The 17,372-nt window shown below is 48.5% G+C and overlaps 2 protein-coding genes across 3 annotated transcripts in view; both read right to left on the reverse strand.

The window, feature by feature from the left end:
• The window catches only part of CFAP161 (cilia and flagella associated protein 161), a 139,148-nt gene that overhangs the window by 108,815 nt on the left and 12,961 nt on the right, over positions 1 to 17,372 (reverse strand). The window lies entirely within an intron of this gene.
• TLNRD1 (talin rod domain containing 1) lies at positions 12,533 to 16,237 on the reverse strand. The gene has a single exon (XM_006075382.4). The coding sequence runs from the start codon at positions 14,305 to 14,307 to the stop codon at positions 13,219 to 13,221; it is 1,089 nt and encodes a 362-aa protein (XP_006075444.1). The 5' UTR covers positions 14,308 to 16,237; the 3' UTR covers positions 12,533 to 13,218.

Raw genomic sequence — 17,372 nt, forward strand, 5'->3', positions numbered from 1 at the left:
GTACCACTGACCCACCAGGGAAGTCCTCATGTATATGATATAACTCTAGCAAATGAACTAACCACACACACACACAAATAATATAAAAAAAGAAAGCACAGACTTCAACTGCTCCCAGTCACCCTTTCAGACTGAAAATGGTGATTCCTCCTTTGCCTGGGGAACCAGACCCTACATCATGTCTGAGCCCTGTGGTAAGTTTTTTGCATGCTTAAAGTGAGACCACTGACAACATTATTCTTTTCACTTAGTCTTCTCTGCAGTTTTCAAAATTGACCCCACAGTCTGAGAGAAGCCACGTCACTTGGAGACCATCACACCAAGGCCCCACACCACAGCTGCTCAGTTTGTGACAAAAGGCTTCTGGCCACACCCGTGTTCAGTCACACCCAGTGCTCTTATGATCCATGTCACGTCACCAGAAAGGGGACACGATCAACTCAGTTCAGTGTTTGTCGAAATTGTCATGGCAATTCACCGTGGTCATGGTAACCCTATCTGCTTATTACTCCACTGAAACTGGAATGTCCTTGCTGGAAGGGAAAAGTTAAGTAAATAGATAGAATGCCTTTGTTTTAAACCATTTCTTTAATTTTGATAAGACAGCCATCATTTTATATTTTTAGACAGTGTCAACAATCAAATGCAAAAAGAAACAAAATTAATGAAGCTACTGCCTGCCAATGCAGATGTGGGTTCAATCCCTGGGTCAGGAAGATCCCCAGGAGGAGGAAATGGCAACTCACTCCAGTATTCTTGCCTGGGAAATCCCACGACAGAGGAGCCTAGCGTGTTACAGTCCATGGGGTCGCAAAGAGTCAGACATGATTTCGTGACTGAGCAACTCAAAGGGTTAGGTATCAAAAGGCAATTCAACCCTGAGGACCATGTGTTTGCTGCTGACATTGCGGCCCCTGAGGTTTTTGGTGGCCCCCATTCCAAGGGGCGCTTTGGGGCAGCACCCCATTTTTCTTCCCTAAGGCTTTAGCTTTTTGCTTCCACTCATAAGAGCCTGGGCAGGAAAGACGTAGGCAGAGGATGCTGGTGAGCATCCGCCCACCCCAGAGCTCTGCTTAAGTACACTATTAGAGCCCAAACCTGATTATGGCAAGCCGTGAGTAATTTCTGTATCATAACAATTATGGGATTGAAAGCCAGAACTCACTCCCTCGGTCAATTCTCACGCTGGTTTCAAGGGCTCCCCGGGGAATACAGTTCTAAGTCCGTTTGTGGGAAGGAAAAAAAAAAACACCACCTCATTTCGTCAAGTGGTGCCTCATTTCCACATCCCCACTGAGCCAAGTACCACCCTGCAGAGTGAATCCTCACCAGGTCAGCACCACTCCTGCAGCTCACAAACCAAAGCCCAAACTTAGGCTCTGAGGTTAAGACAGAGAAGAGACTGTGGTCCACCCAGGGCCCCTCAAGTGCCCCCTTAGAATCCACCCAAATCCCTGGAGGGTCTTCAGAGGTCCTGAGTACCTGGGCCACCCTTATACGGCAGCCAAGAGTCCTGATCCTAGGACCCTGGAAGCAGCGTGCACTCAATGGGTTAGTAACGATTCAGAAGGATGGGAGAGACAGTTCATGTAGAGGCCAACAAAAGCAAAAGCACAGAGTTAGGGATAAGAGGGCATAGGATTGTCTGAGTTGTTACACTATAACAGTGGCTTGAGTTGGAGGTGGCAGGCGATGGTGGCCACAGCCTGAGTGGAGCCCAGTCCTATCCACTGTGGATCAGTCCCATGGCACACTGATGGTACTCAAGAAATGTGCTGAGCTACCGGTAAAGAACCTGCCTGCCAATGCAAGAGACATAAGGGACGTGGGTTCAGTCCCTGGGTCAGGAAGATCCCCTGGTGGAGGAAATGGCAACTCATTTCCAGTATTCTTGCCTAGAAAATTCCATGGACAGAGGAGCCTGGTGGACTATAGTCCATGGGGTCAGAAAGAGTCGAACACGACTGAGCACATGCGCATGCATGTATTGGCTACTTGAAGGTGCACTTTAGGGTTCCAATTTGCCGCAGAAAGGCATGAGTGATGGGCAGGGAAATGAGGAAAGCAGGCCAACCTTGGCTGAGAGGTCCAGGCTGCAGCCGATCTCCAGGGAGATACATTCTGCAGCATTGTCTATATGCAGGTCAGTGAGGCCCTGGACTAGGGTCCTGGCACTGCAGGTGAGGGAAGAAACAGATCTTGAGGGTTCTAGGAAGGAAATTTTGGATGAACTTGGTAACTGACAAAAAGGGACCTAGACAAAGAGAAAAGCTAATGAGATCTTTTACTTCTGGGCTCTTCTTCTCTAAAAGCCTGATATGACTCACCAACACATCTGTCCATGCAAAAATGTTTATTGGGGCCTACTGTGTGTTGGGCTTCCCAGATGGCTCAGTGGTAAAGAATCTGCCTGCCAATGCAGGAGACGCAGGTTTGATCCCCAGGTCAGGAAGATCCCCTGGAGTAGGAAATGCTAAATTTGCTCCAGCAATCTCAGACAGAGAAGCCTGGCATGCTGCAGTCTATGGGGTTGCAGTCGGCTGAGCACTTTGTGTTAGGCAACTCCATTAGTTACTGGAGACAGAAAGATGACTCTATCATCCGATGATACAGACTGGGAACATGGATAAGTAAACAGAGAATTACAAGAACGTGGTAAACCAATAGAAGGGAAGTCAAGGGTACCACAAAGGACTCATTGGTGGGATGCCACCCAGGCTAGAAGAATCAGAGGCTGGGGGAGAAAGGCAGGGTGAAGGATGAACTGTCCAAGAATACACAGCTGTGCAAGAGCTCAGGTAAAAAGAGAATGACACGAGAGGGACTCTGCAGGTGCTATCATGGGTGGAATGCAGTCTGCAGGGAGCAAGGGACCAGAGCATCTAGAACTCTCTCAATTAGGAGTCTGGCTTCTATCCTAAAGTCAATGGAGAAACCATGGAGTGTTGCAAGTGGTCAATAACTTAAGATATTTGTATTTGAGAAATCCAAGTGGAGGTTACAAGGCAAAGCAGAGGTTGATCTCTGAGCATCCTCCAGGACACCAGGATTGAGCAGCTGGTAGAAAGGCTGAGACTTTATGAGGGAGCCATGGGCAACCAGGGCCCTCTGCAAAAGGGCTCAGACCAAAGGCTCAGGAAGAAACCTACAAAAACTGTCATTGGTAGAGTTTAGGGGTTTGGCGCTTTTTAAATTTTTGGTCATGCCACGAGGCATGCAGGATCTTAGGTCCCTGACCAGGAATGGGACCCGTGCCCACTGCATTGGGAGTCTTAATAGTGTTTTTCTTTTTTTAATGGAGTTGGTGAGCATTTCAACCTCAATAGGCAGAGGGACTCCATCCTAGAAATTCATTCATTTTCTGTAGCCAAGTGGCTGAGAATGCTAGGCTCCACCAGACAGACCTTGATTGTTACCCTTATTCCACTCTTTTCTAGTTTGTGTCCCTGGGCAAGCGGTTTCACTTCAACATCCTTATCTGTAAAAGTAGAACAACTCTTCACGCTTCAAAGTGTTAAGGACTGAGAGATGCAATGTAAGGTTCCTCGCATACACAGGGGCTCAAAAGATGTTGGCTCTTGCTTCTTTCAATGAACAAACGTTTATTGAGTATGCTGGCTACCTGCTAAGGATGACAGAAATGAAAAAGTCCCAGTTCTTGCCTGGAAGGCTTCCAATCTGTCAGCCAGCTCCACTCCCAGCCACATGCATCTTCAAGTACCCTAGCCTAGCTCAAAAGTGAAAGTGGTGTTAGTCGCTTCAGTCCTGTCTGACTCTTCACAACCCCATGGACTGTAGCCTACAAGGCTCCTCTGTTTATGGAATTTTCCAGGCAAGAACACTAGAGTGGGTGTTCTTCTCCAGGGGATCTTCCTGACCCAAGGATCAAACTCAGGTCTCCTGCATTGGCAGGCGAGTTCTTTACTGTCTAAGCCACCAGGTAAGCTCAGAGGTAGGTGATCTCCAAAGGGGGTGGGCAGCCGGGCCCAGGACTCTGCAGGTAAGCTGATTTCAGCAGCCCCACCTAGGGCTCCTGATTCAAGGCCAGGCCAGCAGCGAATGAAGGGGGGAAAAGCTGTTCTACTTTCAGTAGAGCAAAGCTGGTCCAGAACAGCCTTACACCCTACATCAACACTACTCAGAATTAACAAGCAGAAAAGAAAATGACCCTTAAGCCTTGGAATAAAGCCCACTCTTCAAGGCACCTGCAGTCTCTAACTGAAAACTACCCTCCAGCAGCACCAAAAATAAATTTCATTAAGTCCCCACTTAAATTATATGCAGTCACCTGGCACTGAGAGTAGGAAAGACCAGTTCTGATGCCAACCTCCTTCCCTGGTCACGAATTTGATCAACTCCAGGAACAATAAAGAGTTGGACCATAAGCATGGCTAAGCGCAGAACAATTGATGCTTTCAAACTGTGGTGCTGGAGAAGACACTTGAGAGTCCCTTGGACAGCAAGGAGATCAAACCAGTCAATCCTAAAGGAAATCAACTCTGAATATTTATTGGAAGAACTGATGCTAAAGCTCCAGTACTTTGGCTACCTGAGTTGACTCATTGGAAAAGACCCTGATGTTGGGAAAGACTGAGGGCAGGAGGAGAAGGGGATGACAGAATGTGATGGCATCAACTCAATGGACATGAGTTTGAGCAAACTCTAGGAGATAGCGATGGACGGGGAAGCCTGATGTGCTGCAGTCCATGGGGTCACAAATAGCTGGACACAACTTACTGAACAATAACAAGAAACTACAAAGATCACAAATAGCCAAAGACCTAAACTAGAGGATTCTCATTGACAGTATTTATGGTGCTTATCTCGAACTCTTGTAATCTGTACTCCCTTTCTATCACTTGTTCTGTATTTTAAGCTTATCTCCATATTCCCAGCTCCCAGGACAGGATCAGTCTTAAGAAACGGCCACTGGAGATGTGTGAAGAGTCCCAGTAATCAACATCCCCTGAGGCATCAATTAACGTCCTATCTTCTCTAAGCAGTATGGGAGCCGTTCTCTTTTCAGCTGGAAAAAAAATGGGCCAGAACAGTGGAGGAGGAATAATTTAGGTTAGGCAATTAGGAAATGCTTCAAAAAACTGAAATGAATTTCCACCGGACACTGCAGAATTCACTTCTCAAAGTGTTAAGAAGGTAGAAACACATCTAGTTTCTCAGCCCTGAGACTTAACAAGGCTCTATTTTGTAACCCACCTTCTGATTATTACCTGTCTACCTACACATCCACCTAAATGTGTTATGCTGTGCTAAGTCACAAGAGTTATGCCCAACTCTTTGTAACTCTATGGACCATAGCCCACCAGGCTCCTCTGTCCAGGGGATTCTATAGGCAAGAATACTGGAGTGGGTTGCCGTGCCCTCCTCCAGGGGTCTTCCTGATCCAGGGACCGAACCCGAGTCCCTTGCCTCCTGCATTGGCAGGGAGGTTCTTTATTACTAGCACCACCTGGAAAGCCCCATCTACCTAAATACCTGCTTGCTTATCTTGCTGATATGGATGATGGGTTTTAATGAGAGGACTTTAGCTTACATGGAGAATATTTTATTTAAATTAAATGAGGTACTCTGGAGGTCAAAGATTTGCAAATACAGTCATCTCTTGCATCTATGGGGGACTGGTTCCAGAACCTGCTGTGGACACCAAATCCTTGGCTACTCCAGAAAAGGGCTTTCATTTTTCATATATATATAGTTAAAACTTTTCCCTGGAGCGTTTAAAGTGAATAATCCTCAGATGCCCAGGAAGGAATCAACTCCCATGATACTGAAACCATCTACTTTGTCTAAAAGGGAAGATGCTCTGGTGCATCACGGCAACACCTACATCCTACTCTTCAATGAGTCCTTTGGGAGCCACACTTTCTCAGGTCTGTTTTCTGTAGCCACATAGATGTAACACAAAAGGAAGGTATACTTGGAAAACATCTCTGCTGGAAAACAAACCACATCACAAATTGATTTTATTGAGGATGACAAAGGATGGGGCTTCTGGGTCTGCTGGGAATGCTGTGTGGCTTTGAGTCATTCCTCTTATATAAGGTGGGCTTCCCTGGTGGCTCACTGGTAAAGAATCTGCCTGTAGTGCAGGAGACATGGGTTCGATCCCTAGGTTGGGAAAATCTCCTCTAGAAGAAAACAGCAACCCACTCCAGTATTCTTGCCTGGACAGAGGAGCCTGGCAGGCTACAACTCATGGGGTCACACAAGAGTTGGACATGACTTAGTGACTAAACAATATGAACAACATGACTCCATCAAGACAGGTGAAATATCAGATGATCTATTTCTGTCAGTTCTATGGACTTCTCATAGCATTACTAAAATGCCTACATACCTTAAAATGAAGTTCCAATTGATAAAACTAGAATCATATGTATGTTTTTAAAAATATTTTTATCATGGAACTTACCGAAGAAGGAACATTTAAGTAAAACCTAGCCTCCAAGCAAACTTTTAGAAAAACTTTTATATCAGAATTCTATCTCAAGGAAGGTACTGGAATGACTTACCCATTCATTTTAGAACAGGAAGCAGATGGCCAAAGTTGAAATGGAAAGGGCCTCAGTAAGCACTAAACTGACCTATGCTTCCTGTAATATCTAACTTCTAGGGGTCTGACATGAAGGCAGGTCTCCTATACCTAAGGCAACCAATGTGTGATTTTCTACTGGATCAGTATCTTTGCCATCTAAAACAGGCAAATTTGGAATTCCCTGGCAGTCCAGTGCTTGGGGATCCACACTTGAACTGCAGGGGGCACAGGTGGAAAAAAAAAAAAAAAAAACTTGGGCAAATTAGAAGGAAGTCATAAACCACATTAAGTGATATACTGCAATTTTGGCAGAAACATTTTCAGGGCAATATGCTCATTAACCTTGAATGCATAGAGGCTTCCCTGGTGGCTCAGTGATAAAGAATCCACCTGCAGTGCAAGAGACCCAGGTTCCATCCCTGGGTTGGGAAGATCCCCTAGAGAAGGGAATGGTTACCCACTCCAATTTTTTGCCCGGAAAATTCTATGGACAGAGGAGCCTGGTGGACTACAGTCCATGGGATTACAAAGAGTCAGATACAACTGAGCTACTAACATTTTTTCTTTTCCCAAAAGAGGACTTTTTAAAAAGTCCTCTATGTCCTACTTCAGCAAAAATAAATAAATAAAGTAAGTTATTAGTGAATACTTAGAATAAAGCTTGAAATCAGTAAATATATTTGCTATTAATGAAACTGTACTAACAAACCTAAATAGCATTTAAACACTTCCTGGAAGTTTGACATTTTGAAGAACTTTAGACATCCAACGTTTCCAAGAATCTAGATAGGTTTGCCCCAGAGAAGAACAGAAGACTTAGAAAGGGCTATGCTCTTTATTTGCACCCTCCTCAAGGACATCACAATGTATTTGCTGTGTCAAGTTACCGTAAGGGTAAAAAAGAAGATCCTTAGGGGAAACCGACTTTAACATAAAGTGTTTCAGATAATATTTTCGATCATCTTGTAAGTGGACAGGACTACTCTGGAGGTCTTGCACTTCATGGGAATTCATCATAAATATTTTTCACAACAGGAAAACCGAAGTACAAATGTTTAGATGACACGTACAGTGAGTAATACCTGCCTACTTCACAAGACTGCTGGAAGAAGCCAGTTACATCACATACATGAACACACACGATAAACAGAAAAGATTGAAATAAACATAGTAAATGCCTAGGTTCCCACAGTCAAGAGCAGAGCAAGGATTTGGCCATGGTGGCTACATATTATCTCCCCAAGCAGTGCTTCTCAAAGTGAGTGTGCCCAGAAATCCATGGAGATCTTGACAAAGCAGATATTACTGGGTAGGTCAAGGGTGGGGCCAAGATTCTGCTATCTGCTGGTGCTGAAGCCAGCTCCCGGGACCACCCTTGTGAATTTGAAGGATCTAAAAGATCCTCCTAATTCCTGGTGCATGACTGGGCTTCAAGAACATATTTCCTGAGTATATTGCAAACTTTGGCTTTTCCCTAAAATGAGCTTTGGAATAAGTCTGTATGCTTCATTTGGTTCTGAATAAAGTACTTTACAAACTCAAGAGCAAAGTGTTCTTTCTTGGGCAGCCAAAGAGCTGAAGGGCTGATTTTTAATTAGGTTGTCTGCTAGTTCCAGTTTTCTAGGACAAGAGTCAACAGCATGCAAAAACATAGAAAGCCAAGTTGCCAGTTTACTATTACATGACTTCAGTTCATCTCCAAAGGGAGTTAAGAGAACAAGGACTCTGTACTTGTACACACACACACACACACACACACACAAACCCCCAAAAGAAAAACCTGCCAATTCCAAATTGGCAGGAGAGCCTAAATTATCTTAAGTGAAGAAAAGGGCTTGAAATATCCAGGAGAAAAAAAAAAAAACACCTGAGCAAACAAGAAACTTGTAGAAATGCGGCTACCTCCTGATACAGAAGCACTGAGATCTTACAGGGTCCACAGGGAATAAAAAAGAACCGGCAGGCCTTGCAGACTGGGCCTGGGTCAGAAACACCTGGGAAGGCTGGAGGAGACTCAGATTGCTCCACACCCCATGTTGCTGACAGAAATAGGCCAGAGGTAGGGCCCAGGATTATGATGGGGATGTTATTGCCAGTCCCTTGATCAAGTCTGGAGCAGCACCCGACTTTCTACAAAAGGAGGAACCATGACTCCTCAGAGCTGGACCCCAGGGCCTGTGACAGTGGCTGGCACATACTGCTGGTCCCCTGCTCTACAGCTGCTGAACAAAGGCCCATTGTAACTTTCATTTCCAGAAAAAAAAGTGGGCTTCCCTAGTGGCCCGATGATAAAGAATCTGCCTGCAATGCAGGTAGACAGGAGTACCATCGCTTGGTCAGGAAGATCCCCTGAAGGAGGAAATGGCAACCTACTCCAGTATTCGTGCCTGGGAAATCCCATGGACAGAGGAGCCTGGCGGGCCCCAGTCCAGAGGGGTTGCAAAGAGTCAGACACAACTGAGTGACTAACACTTTCACACTTGGCTATACTTGAGGCAGGTATTGACACACATTTACTTAAAAAAAAAAAACAAAAAAAAAACAAATGCACATGTGCCAAGTATGACAATCCCTGACCTGAAGGGGCTTTACAGTTCAATTAAATCAACCCCAATCATAGATACAAGTAACACTTTTCTCCCTGCAGCATCAGATCAATCCAATCTTTAATCCTCTGCCACTGAGTGGAACCAGACAATTTACTGACACAAATGATCCCAAATAAAAACCCTGCTTTCAATAAAAGAAGCCAATTCATTTCACACATACTCATGCAAAAAAAAAAAAAAAATTTTTTTTCAATCAAGACAAGAATTTGCCTGTAGGGAACACAGGTACCTGTGTCCACCCTGGAACCCGAGGTGGGTTCCTTCATGGCTCTTCCAGGAGTTAGAATTCTAAGCACCCACGGGCCAGGGGATGGCCTGATGGTGAAAGTACCACTTAGGGCTTCAGAGATTTCTTCTCTAACTCCTGTTTACTGAGCAAAGCTCAGAAGAGGCTTTGGCAGGCATTTTTCAAATCCTCTGCCTGATCTGCATGTTACCATAGTCACATTCATTCTGGGGAAAAAAAAACAAAACAGGTGTTTCTGTTAAAATTAGCTGCTTCAAACTGTCAAATATTTTAGATCCCTATGCCAGCTTTAAAAAAGAGTATCTGCAAAATAACCAATCAGGTTTAAATGATGCTTCCAGAATTATGAACTCTAGATATTTTTTAGAAACGTGACTAAAAAAAACAACAACTGGGGTGGAGATGAGGTTGGAGTTCGAAACACATAAACACGTAATTTTTGCATTTCCTTACATCAACCCAGAAAGAGTAACAGAAAAAGGCCAGGCTTAAACAACCATGGAAAGACAGCTATGCTTTTTTCCTAGTGAAGTCTTGTGTTTGAAAGCCTTTTGTCCCATTTACTTCGGCTGACTGTCATAAATAATGGCTTCTAGTTCCAAGAACAGTGCCATAATCATTTCCTTCTCTTAGGACCATTCAAAGGAAGGTTTCCAACATTCTCAGTCAGGATGGTGCCCATTAAGCCCGTGTTTAAGAAAACTTGCCCTCAGAAGTCAGAAGAGCTCAAGGATAGCTGTCTAAATTAACTCTAGGGTGGTTTAATCTGGGGGAAAAAAAAAAAAAAATCAGGCCACTGTGATTTTATTCCTGAAACCAGTATCTCTGCTGCCCTTATTAAACCCAATGAAATAGGTCTGAGATGCTTTCACAAAATCAGGGCTATTTAAAAAACAAGTTTAGCTGCTTGGTACATTGGGAGAAGTGGGCTTCCCAAGTGGCTCAGTGGTAAAGAATCTGCTTGCCAAGCGGGAGATTCAGGTTTGATCCCTGGGTCAGGATGATCTCCTAGAGAAGGAAATGGCAACCCACTCCAGTATTCTTGCCTGGGAAATCCCACGGGCAGAGGAGCCCAGCAGGCTTACAGTCTACAGGGTTGGAAGAGAGTTGGACACATCTTAACGACTAAAGAACAGCAGCAATATATCAGGAGAAAGTTAAAATATCCAAGATTTGTGCCCAGCTAACCAAGTGATACAGACACACAGAGATACTGTGCATTCCTCACTCTACTTTCCTGAAGCTTGTTGAAAAAATACAAGTGGAATTCACTTTAAGCCACCTGCTGGATGAAAAATCCTAAACTTTATGTTAGAGATAGAGGGAGAAAAAAAGAGGTCAACACATAACGGAATCTTTGATCAATTTCAGTCGACAGAGATTTCAACTACAAGTCCAAAAATCTTTAATACATAGAAACGTTAAAAGCAATGGTCACTTGGCTAAGAGGAAAAGAAGCTTCAAAATTAATTTGGTGACTAGCTAGTTAACTGCATCCAAGTAGATAGGGAAAGTGGTTTGTTTTTTTTTTTTTTTTGGCTTGCACTGTCCTGAAAATTGCTTCTGCAAGGAATGAGTCCAAGGAACAATTGGCAATTCTTTTTTTCCTAATCAGATACCAAATTTGCAGATTTCTGGCTCTGGTTTTATTTTACTATGTTCCATTCAGTTGACTCTTTGTGATCTGCACAGGCTAAAGGAAACATGCAATTATAAATGTCAGCATTACTTATGGAAATCCAATGAATAAAAGTAAAAATTCCTATATGTAAGCAGGACTGTCACTGGCACATAGGTTTGGTAGGTTTTCTCCCCTTAAATGCTTCCTAAACTTGACCAATCCAGACTTAAAGAAGGGCCGGGGGAGAGGAATAAGCATTCAAGGTCATTTTCATCTTTTATAGACTTCAGAAATTTAAATCTACCAGGATCTAAGACAGAAAAAGAACAGCTCCCTTGACCGCTTTTAAAAATGTATACACTCAACCACTTTACTTCAGAGAAGCTCAAGGACTGAAATAACCCAACACAGATTTAAAGAGGTTCTACATGCTGAATACAATGTTCTTGTAATAAATACAGTCATTCAAGTAAAAACAATCACTATAACTTTCCTCTCTCTAACACATCACAGTAGAAAAATCTTTTTCTTTTCAGCTCTGTGGCAACTGCAAAGGTTTAGGCACAACAAATCCCAAGAAAAAAAAATAAATAAACTGAGCAAATTTAAAGCATGTACTAGTTTTATCCACGTAGCTCTCTGAGGATAGGCACAGCAAATACATGTGTTGTTTTTTTCAGTGGGAAAATGTTCAAAAGTTAGCTAGGTTCAGTAAAACCATACAGCTCTCCCCCAATATTTTTTTCTTAAAACTGTCTGCAGAAAGGACCCGCTACCTTAAAGTAATTCCAGATTTCACTGAACAAAGCATCCAACATACATGCAACCGGGGCGTATCTTAAACCAAGGTCACAAAGATAACCCCTTTGCCTGCCTTCATGCCCTGGGTCTAGAAAGTTATTACCACTCTTTTCAGAATACTTCCCCCTCCACTGAACACTCTAGAACAGTCTACATTTGTTTGGTTTTCTAAAATCAAGAGCAGTTGGTTCTTGTCTGAACAGACCTGTCTACATACTCTCATTTGATATACAGTATTTTTGCAGGTCCACACACGGATTCCCGTACATGCATTCCACATGGGACTAGCAAGAGCCTTAATCTGAAAAAGACAGGCAGAATACAAATCAGACTGCAGTTAGCCTGAACCCTGTTCATTAGGACAGAAAGATGAGAAGGGAACAATGGATGCAAAATTACTTTCCAGGACAAACTAGAAGACAGAAAAAAAACAAAGAAAACCCTAACAGCCAACCTAGCACTATAGGTAATCTAACCACTGTATGTGTCCCCTGCCTTTACAAGGGGACAGTTTTCTTTTTACAAACAGTTCTCTCTTGAATTCTAGGCTGTTCAAATAAGTTAACTCTTCAGGAAAAAGCATAAAGGGGACCCACCTCACTATTACTGAAGCGAAACCTTTCTAGGGTGCCTTTCCAGGAATGACAGGCAGCCTGCAACATTACAATTATTGAAAAATCAACAATCATTGCAGAAAGTCATCTGAGAAACATAACATTTTAATAGATGAAATAAATACTCCAGTACATGCAAGGTAAAAACTTGACATGGGGCGGGGGGGATCACTCTATAGTGTAAATTAAAAAATAAAACACACACTCACAGTAGCTTTCTCCCCCCATTTGCAAATCACATGGCAAAGTCATACTCTTTCCACACCAAGTATACGCCTAATCCATCACGACTGCTTAAAAAAATAACAACATACAAACAAAAGGTAGCTACATCCATGTCTAAGGAGTGAAAACTGAGGTAACCTTTCTTTTAATTAGGGAAGAAAATAAAAGACCAAAAAAGAAATGAACCCACGACCTCCTTCCTGCCCAATTAATAATAAAATTTAGTTGAGGAGTCCCGGAAGGGGAGCTGGGGTAGGGGGCGGGGGTTAACCCCGCAACCAGCAGATGTCACATCTTCCATCTGCTGGTCCTACTGTGCTTGGGCTGGTGGGGCACAGGGGCCCTCAGAATGCGTGCATAAATGGCATGTATGCATGGCCCTGCCTTCTGAAGATTCCTCACGAGCATTTAACGGAGCGGGGGGGTAGGGGGGAAGCTTCACCGTTGATTTCTTTGGTATAAATGGAAAAGGGCAGAAAATATGTTATCTTCCTTTAGCCTGGGAGTGGGTTGGGGGGATGGAACAGGGAGGGGATGGGGGGGGGGTGCTAATTCACAGAATTGGAATTCACTGGCGGTAAAGTCCTGGGCGAAGACCTCTCCCTTAAAGCCTGAGATAGCAGGGTGCAGCCTTCAGACACGGCGCAGGCCGAGTTCCTCAGCCTCTCCCTGTGGTCCGACATCTTGGCGCCCCCGTCGGGGTGCTGCGCCAGATCCCTGAGGCACTGGGTCAGGAGCACGCAGGCCGACACCACGCTCATGGCGCCTCCCAGGATGGCGGTCTGCACCGCCTTGCCCTCGGCGCTCACGGCCGCCGCGCGACCCAGGAACTGCGGCTCGGTGGCGAAGCCCACCAGGGCGCCAACCGCCTGCACCAGGGGCCCGCTGAAGAGCGCGCAGCGGCTCCGCGCCAGCTCGCTGGGCGCCGCCTTCACCTCGCGCACGCAGGCCAGCAGTGCCGACGCGCTGGTGCTCATGCACTTGACGCCCAGCTTGAACTGCTCACGCGAGAAGCGGTCCCGGGACTTGTCGCTAGCCAGGGCGCACGCGTCCGTCAGGAACTTGAGGTTGCGCGACAGGCCCTGCGACACCTCGAGCAGAAGCTGCGGGGTCATGTCGGCCAGCGGGGTGGCGCGCAGCACGGCGCAGCCTTGCTCCACCTCGTGGCGGCAGCGTGTCACGCGGTAGCGGTCCACCAGGCCCGGCTGCGCGGGCTGCGCGCCCGGCGTGGCCACAGCCGCCAGATAGGCCGCGTGGGCGGAGCACTCGGTCAGAGAAACCACCAGGTCTCCCAGCTCCACCAGGCTGTCCCCTGCCTCCCCGAAGCGGCCCATGTTGAGCTGGCTCTGCACGTCGTGGGTGAGGATGGAGAGCCCCTTGGTGCGCGCGATGATGGTGTCCCGGCACTGCTCAAAGGACTCGGCGCCGGCGCAAGAGGAGGCGGGGCCCTCGAAGAGCACGGGCCGCGCCTCACTCGACAGCAGCAGCAGGTCGGCCACCAGCTGCATCTTGCCTTTGCAGTGGTCACAGACGGACACCAGCCTCTTCCGCGGCTGCGACGAGGCCCCACCGACGGCGCTCGCTGGAGCCGGAGAAGCCGCCTCGACACTGGGCTTCCCAGCGCTGCCGCTAGCCATCGCGCCCGGGGGGCACTGGCATGCCGCTGGGGAGCCCGCTACCACCGCCGCTGCCGATGCCGCCGCCCCCGCGGCCGTCGCGACACAGCTGGCCAAGGCCGCGGTGCCTTCCCCGCACCATCATGCCATCCACCGCCGCGGGCAGAGGGCACTGGGCTGCGGCTGCCGGAGCCCCGGCGGCGCGGAGCGGGCCCGGGGGCCACAGAACGCAGGAGGCTCTTCGGGGCGCGGTGAGGGGCTGCAGCTTTCGGCCTCTTGGAGGGCTTGCAGGAACCATGAACCGGGGCAGAGCAAACTCACAGTCTGCGCTCCTCGTCGCCGGAGTGCCAGGAAAGTCCCTTCTGCTGGGCTGCTGCTGCTGCCGCCGCCGCCGCCGCCTTCCTGGGCATGGCCCGGTCCGACTGCCGGGGCAGGGGGGGCGGGAGAGGGAAGCTGGGAGTTGTCCTTCCTTCCTTTCTTTGAAATAAAAATCCTTTCCTCGGGGAGGAGCGCGGGCGGCGGCTCCGGCAGGCTCTGCTGTCAGCCACCTCGGGCTCGGCGGCGCACGTGGGCTTCAGGCGTCCAGACCCCGCCGGGCGGCACTTCCCCGCGACGGCGGCCGGGGCTGGCCCTCGGGGACGCACGGCCGCCCCGTGGGCATCTCCTGCCTCCCGCTCTCGGGAAGCGGCGGCAGCAGAGCCGAGGGTGTGGCCGGTGCTGGCGCGGCCGAGTCAGTCGGGCGGGAGCCTGCACTGATTGCGCACAGCGGCCGCCCCGCTCGCGCTCTCGCCCGCCCGCCACGCCCGGGCGTGCCGGGCGCCGCGGCGGCCCCTTCCCGCCTCGCCGGTTCACAGAGCGCGGCCCGGAGCCGAGGCGGCACGCCCTCCCGGACCGCGCGCCCCACGGCCCGCCGCAGGCTGTCGGCGCGAGTCCATCCCCGTCGCCTCCTCCTCGCCTCGGGCCCGCAGCGGCTGAGCTCTCCCGGGACCACGGGCCCTGAGCATCGGACGCCGCCGCGCGCGTCTCCCCGGCGGCCCGGTCAACTCAGAAGGTCCCCGCGGCGCTGCAGAGACCCGCCCGGGCCCCGGCTCCTGCCATTTTTGTCAACCTCCAACTTCCGAGCGAGCCGGGAGAAACTGAAAGGAAGGGCGGGGGCCGAAAGGCAGAGGGGAAAACACCCGCTTCCTCTCCCCGCGCGGCTTCACCTCGGAGCACGGCCGTGGGTGCGCCGCCGCCCGCTCGCCCGCCGGGGCCGCTGGAAGCTTTTCCTCTTCCCGTCCGCGCCTCGCCCTCGGGCTCGCCACCGCCGCCTCGGCCGTAACCTCCCTGGAGCCTATAGAAATCTTTTGTGTGGCGTCACCGCCTTTCGTTTAAATCCCGCTTCCTCCTCTCGCCCTTCCTCCCGCCCCCTCCGCCGCTCCCGGATGCTTGCGCGATGCGCTGCTCCTCCCCCGGGAAGCTGGGTGGCTGCGGGAGGACGCCCCCGCCCAGCGCGGACGCCGCGGGCGCCGGGCCGGTGGTCCCCGGCTGAGACGCAGGGGAGCGGGCCGGAGGGAGGCCCGTCCGGGCCGGGGGCTCAGCGCCCACCCTTGGGAGACTCGGGCACAGCCGCCGGTTGGGCTTACGTAAGCTCTCAGCCCGACCCGGGGGCTCCGCGCTTCCTCCCCGCCCAGGGAGCAAGTCTCAAAGGTGGCCTGTTTTCTGGACCGAAGGGAGGACGCTTGGCACCATCGCCGAGTGGTGTGCTGGGGTCCTGTCATCGCGTTTTGTGGGATGTCGATCGGTCGGCCAGGCTCTCCTCCGCCCTTTGTTGTGTTTGCTCCTCTTCCAGGGTGCGATCCTGGAGGGACTGTGCGGGTGAGCAAAGAGCCCTGGGGATAGGAGTCTGAGAAGACTAGAGCTGGCCGCTGGCGGCTTCCTCCCTTCAGCTCAATAGCCCTTATATAGTTAGAGCGTGAGCTTTGAACCAGCTTTTTTTTCCTGGGGTCAGTCTTCCCCAGCCATGTATGAGTTGTGTGACCTTATACAAGTTCTCTCTCCAAGTCTCCGTTTTCTCCTTTGGAAATCAGATACTGTGCACTGACTGCCTGAGTACTTGGCTCATAAATGTAGCTCTGAGAATTATGAGCCTGTACTGGCACAGTCTGCCCTCCCATAACTTATATGTCGTCAGCAGCATAATGGAAGAATAGTGACCAACAGTTAAATAAAGAGAAGCAGCCTTCGGAGGTAAACACCCCCATTTTACATATTAGGAAAGTGATGGTCAGATGCCTTATGCGCCTTCCCAAGGTCAGGAAGATAGCAAATGCGTGGGCAAGGAGCCAACCGCCGACCTCCTTCTCATTTGACCCAGCCCTTGCTCTTCAGGAAGTGCTAGAAGCATCCAGGCTTCCCTCATCCCCCAAACCCGCCAGGGTCCCAGGGGTCCCCCCACTTCTTAGCCCTGAAACAGGCCGTCTAGGTGCCCAGCCCAGCACAAGCTGGGTGTTTTCAGCCAGTGGAAATGTTTGTTCTTCTGCCCCTTTCTAGAACGTAGTGTCACCTTTTTCCATCCAGTTGTCACTTTTAACTGGGATGGATGACCTTGCAATTTATTGTCCAAACAAACAGTTTTGAGACTAACTGTGAGACATGTTAATAATAAATTAACCAGTAACAACAGAGACAAACTTGAATGGTCACCCTGCTTATAACTTAAAGGGTCCTTGTATATCTTCTGCATTCTATATGAACCTACTTATTTTGCAAACTGAGGCCTATAAAACTGCTCATTTTCTAAACTAGCAGTGGTTCTGTAGGGTTGATCCTTTTTATTTCTCTATCAGAGAAAAACAATTGGATAAATCAAGGACTTTCCAGGTAACCTAGGAATAGCACCCTGGTTTTAGTTAGTTCTGAAAACTTCTGAGAAAGTCAGACCCTTCCCTTCACATCACACAGTTTTTTTTAATTCATAAAACTGCTCTGGGATCAGAGGATTTTTTTCCAAAGCCACTTGGTGCTGCCTAGGGTCCTACTTTGCTTCTACATGTGCACTCTCTTTGGTTGTCATTGTTGGAATTTCTGAATCCCAACGATGATCT

This window comes from Bubalus bubalis, chromosome 20 (assembly GCF_019923935.1).
Source record: "Bubalus bubalis isolate 160015118507 breed Murrah chromosome 20, NDDB_SH_1, whole genome shotgun sequence".
NCBI lineage: Eukaryota > Metazoa > Chordata > Mammalia > Artiodactyla > Bovidae > Bubalus > Bubalus bubalis.

Coding starts and splice junctions, on each gene's coding strand:
- TLNRD1 (XM_006075382.4), bottom strand. CDS start 14,307: ATGGCTAGCGGCAGCGCTGGGAAGCCCAGTGTCGAGGCGGCTTCTCCG.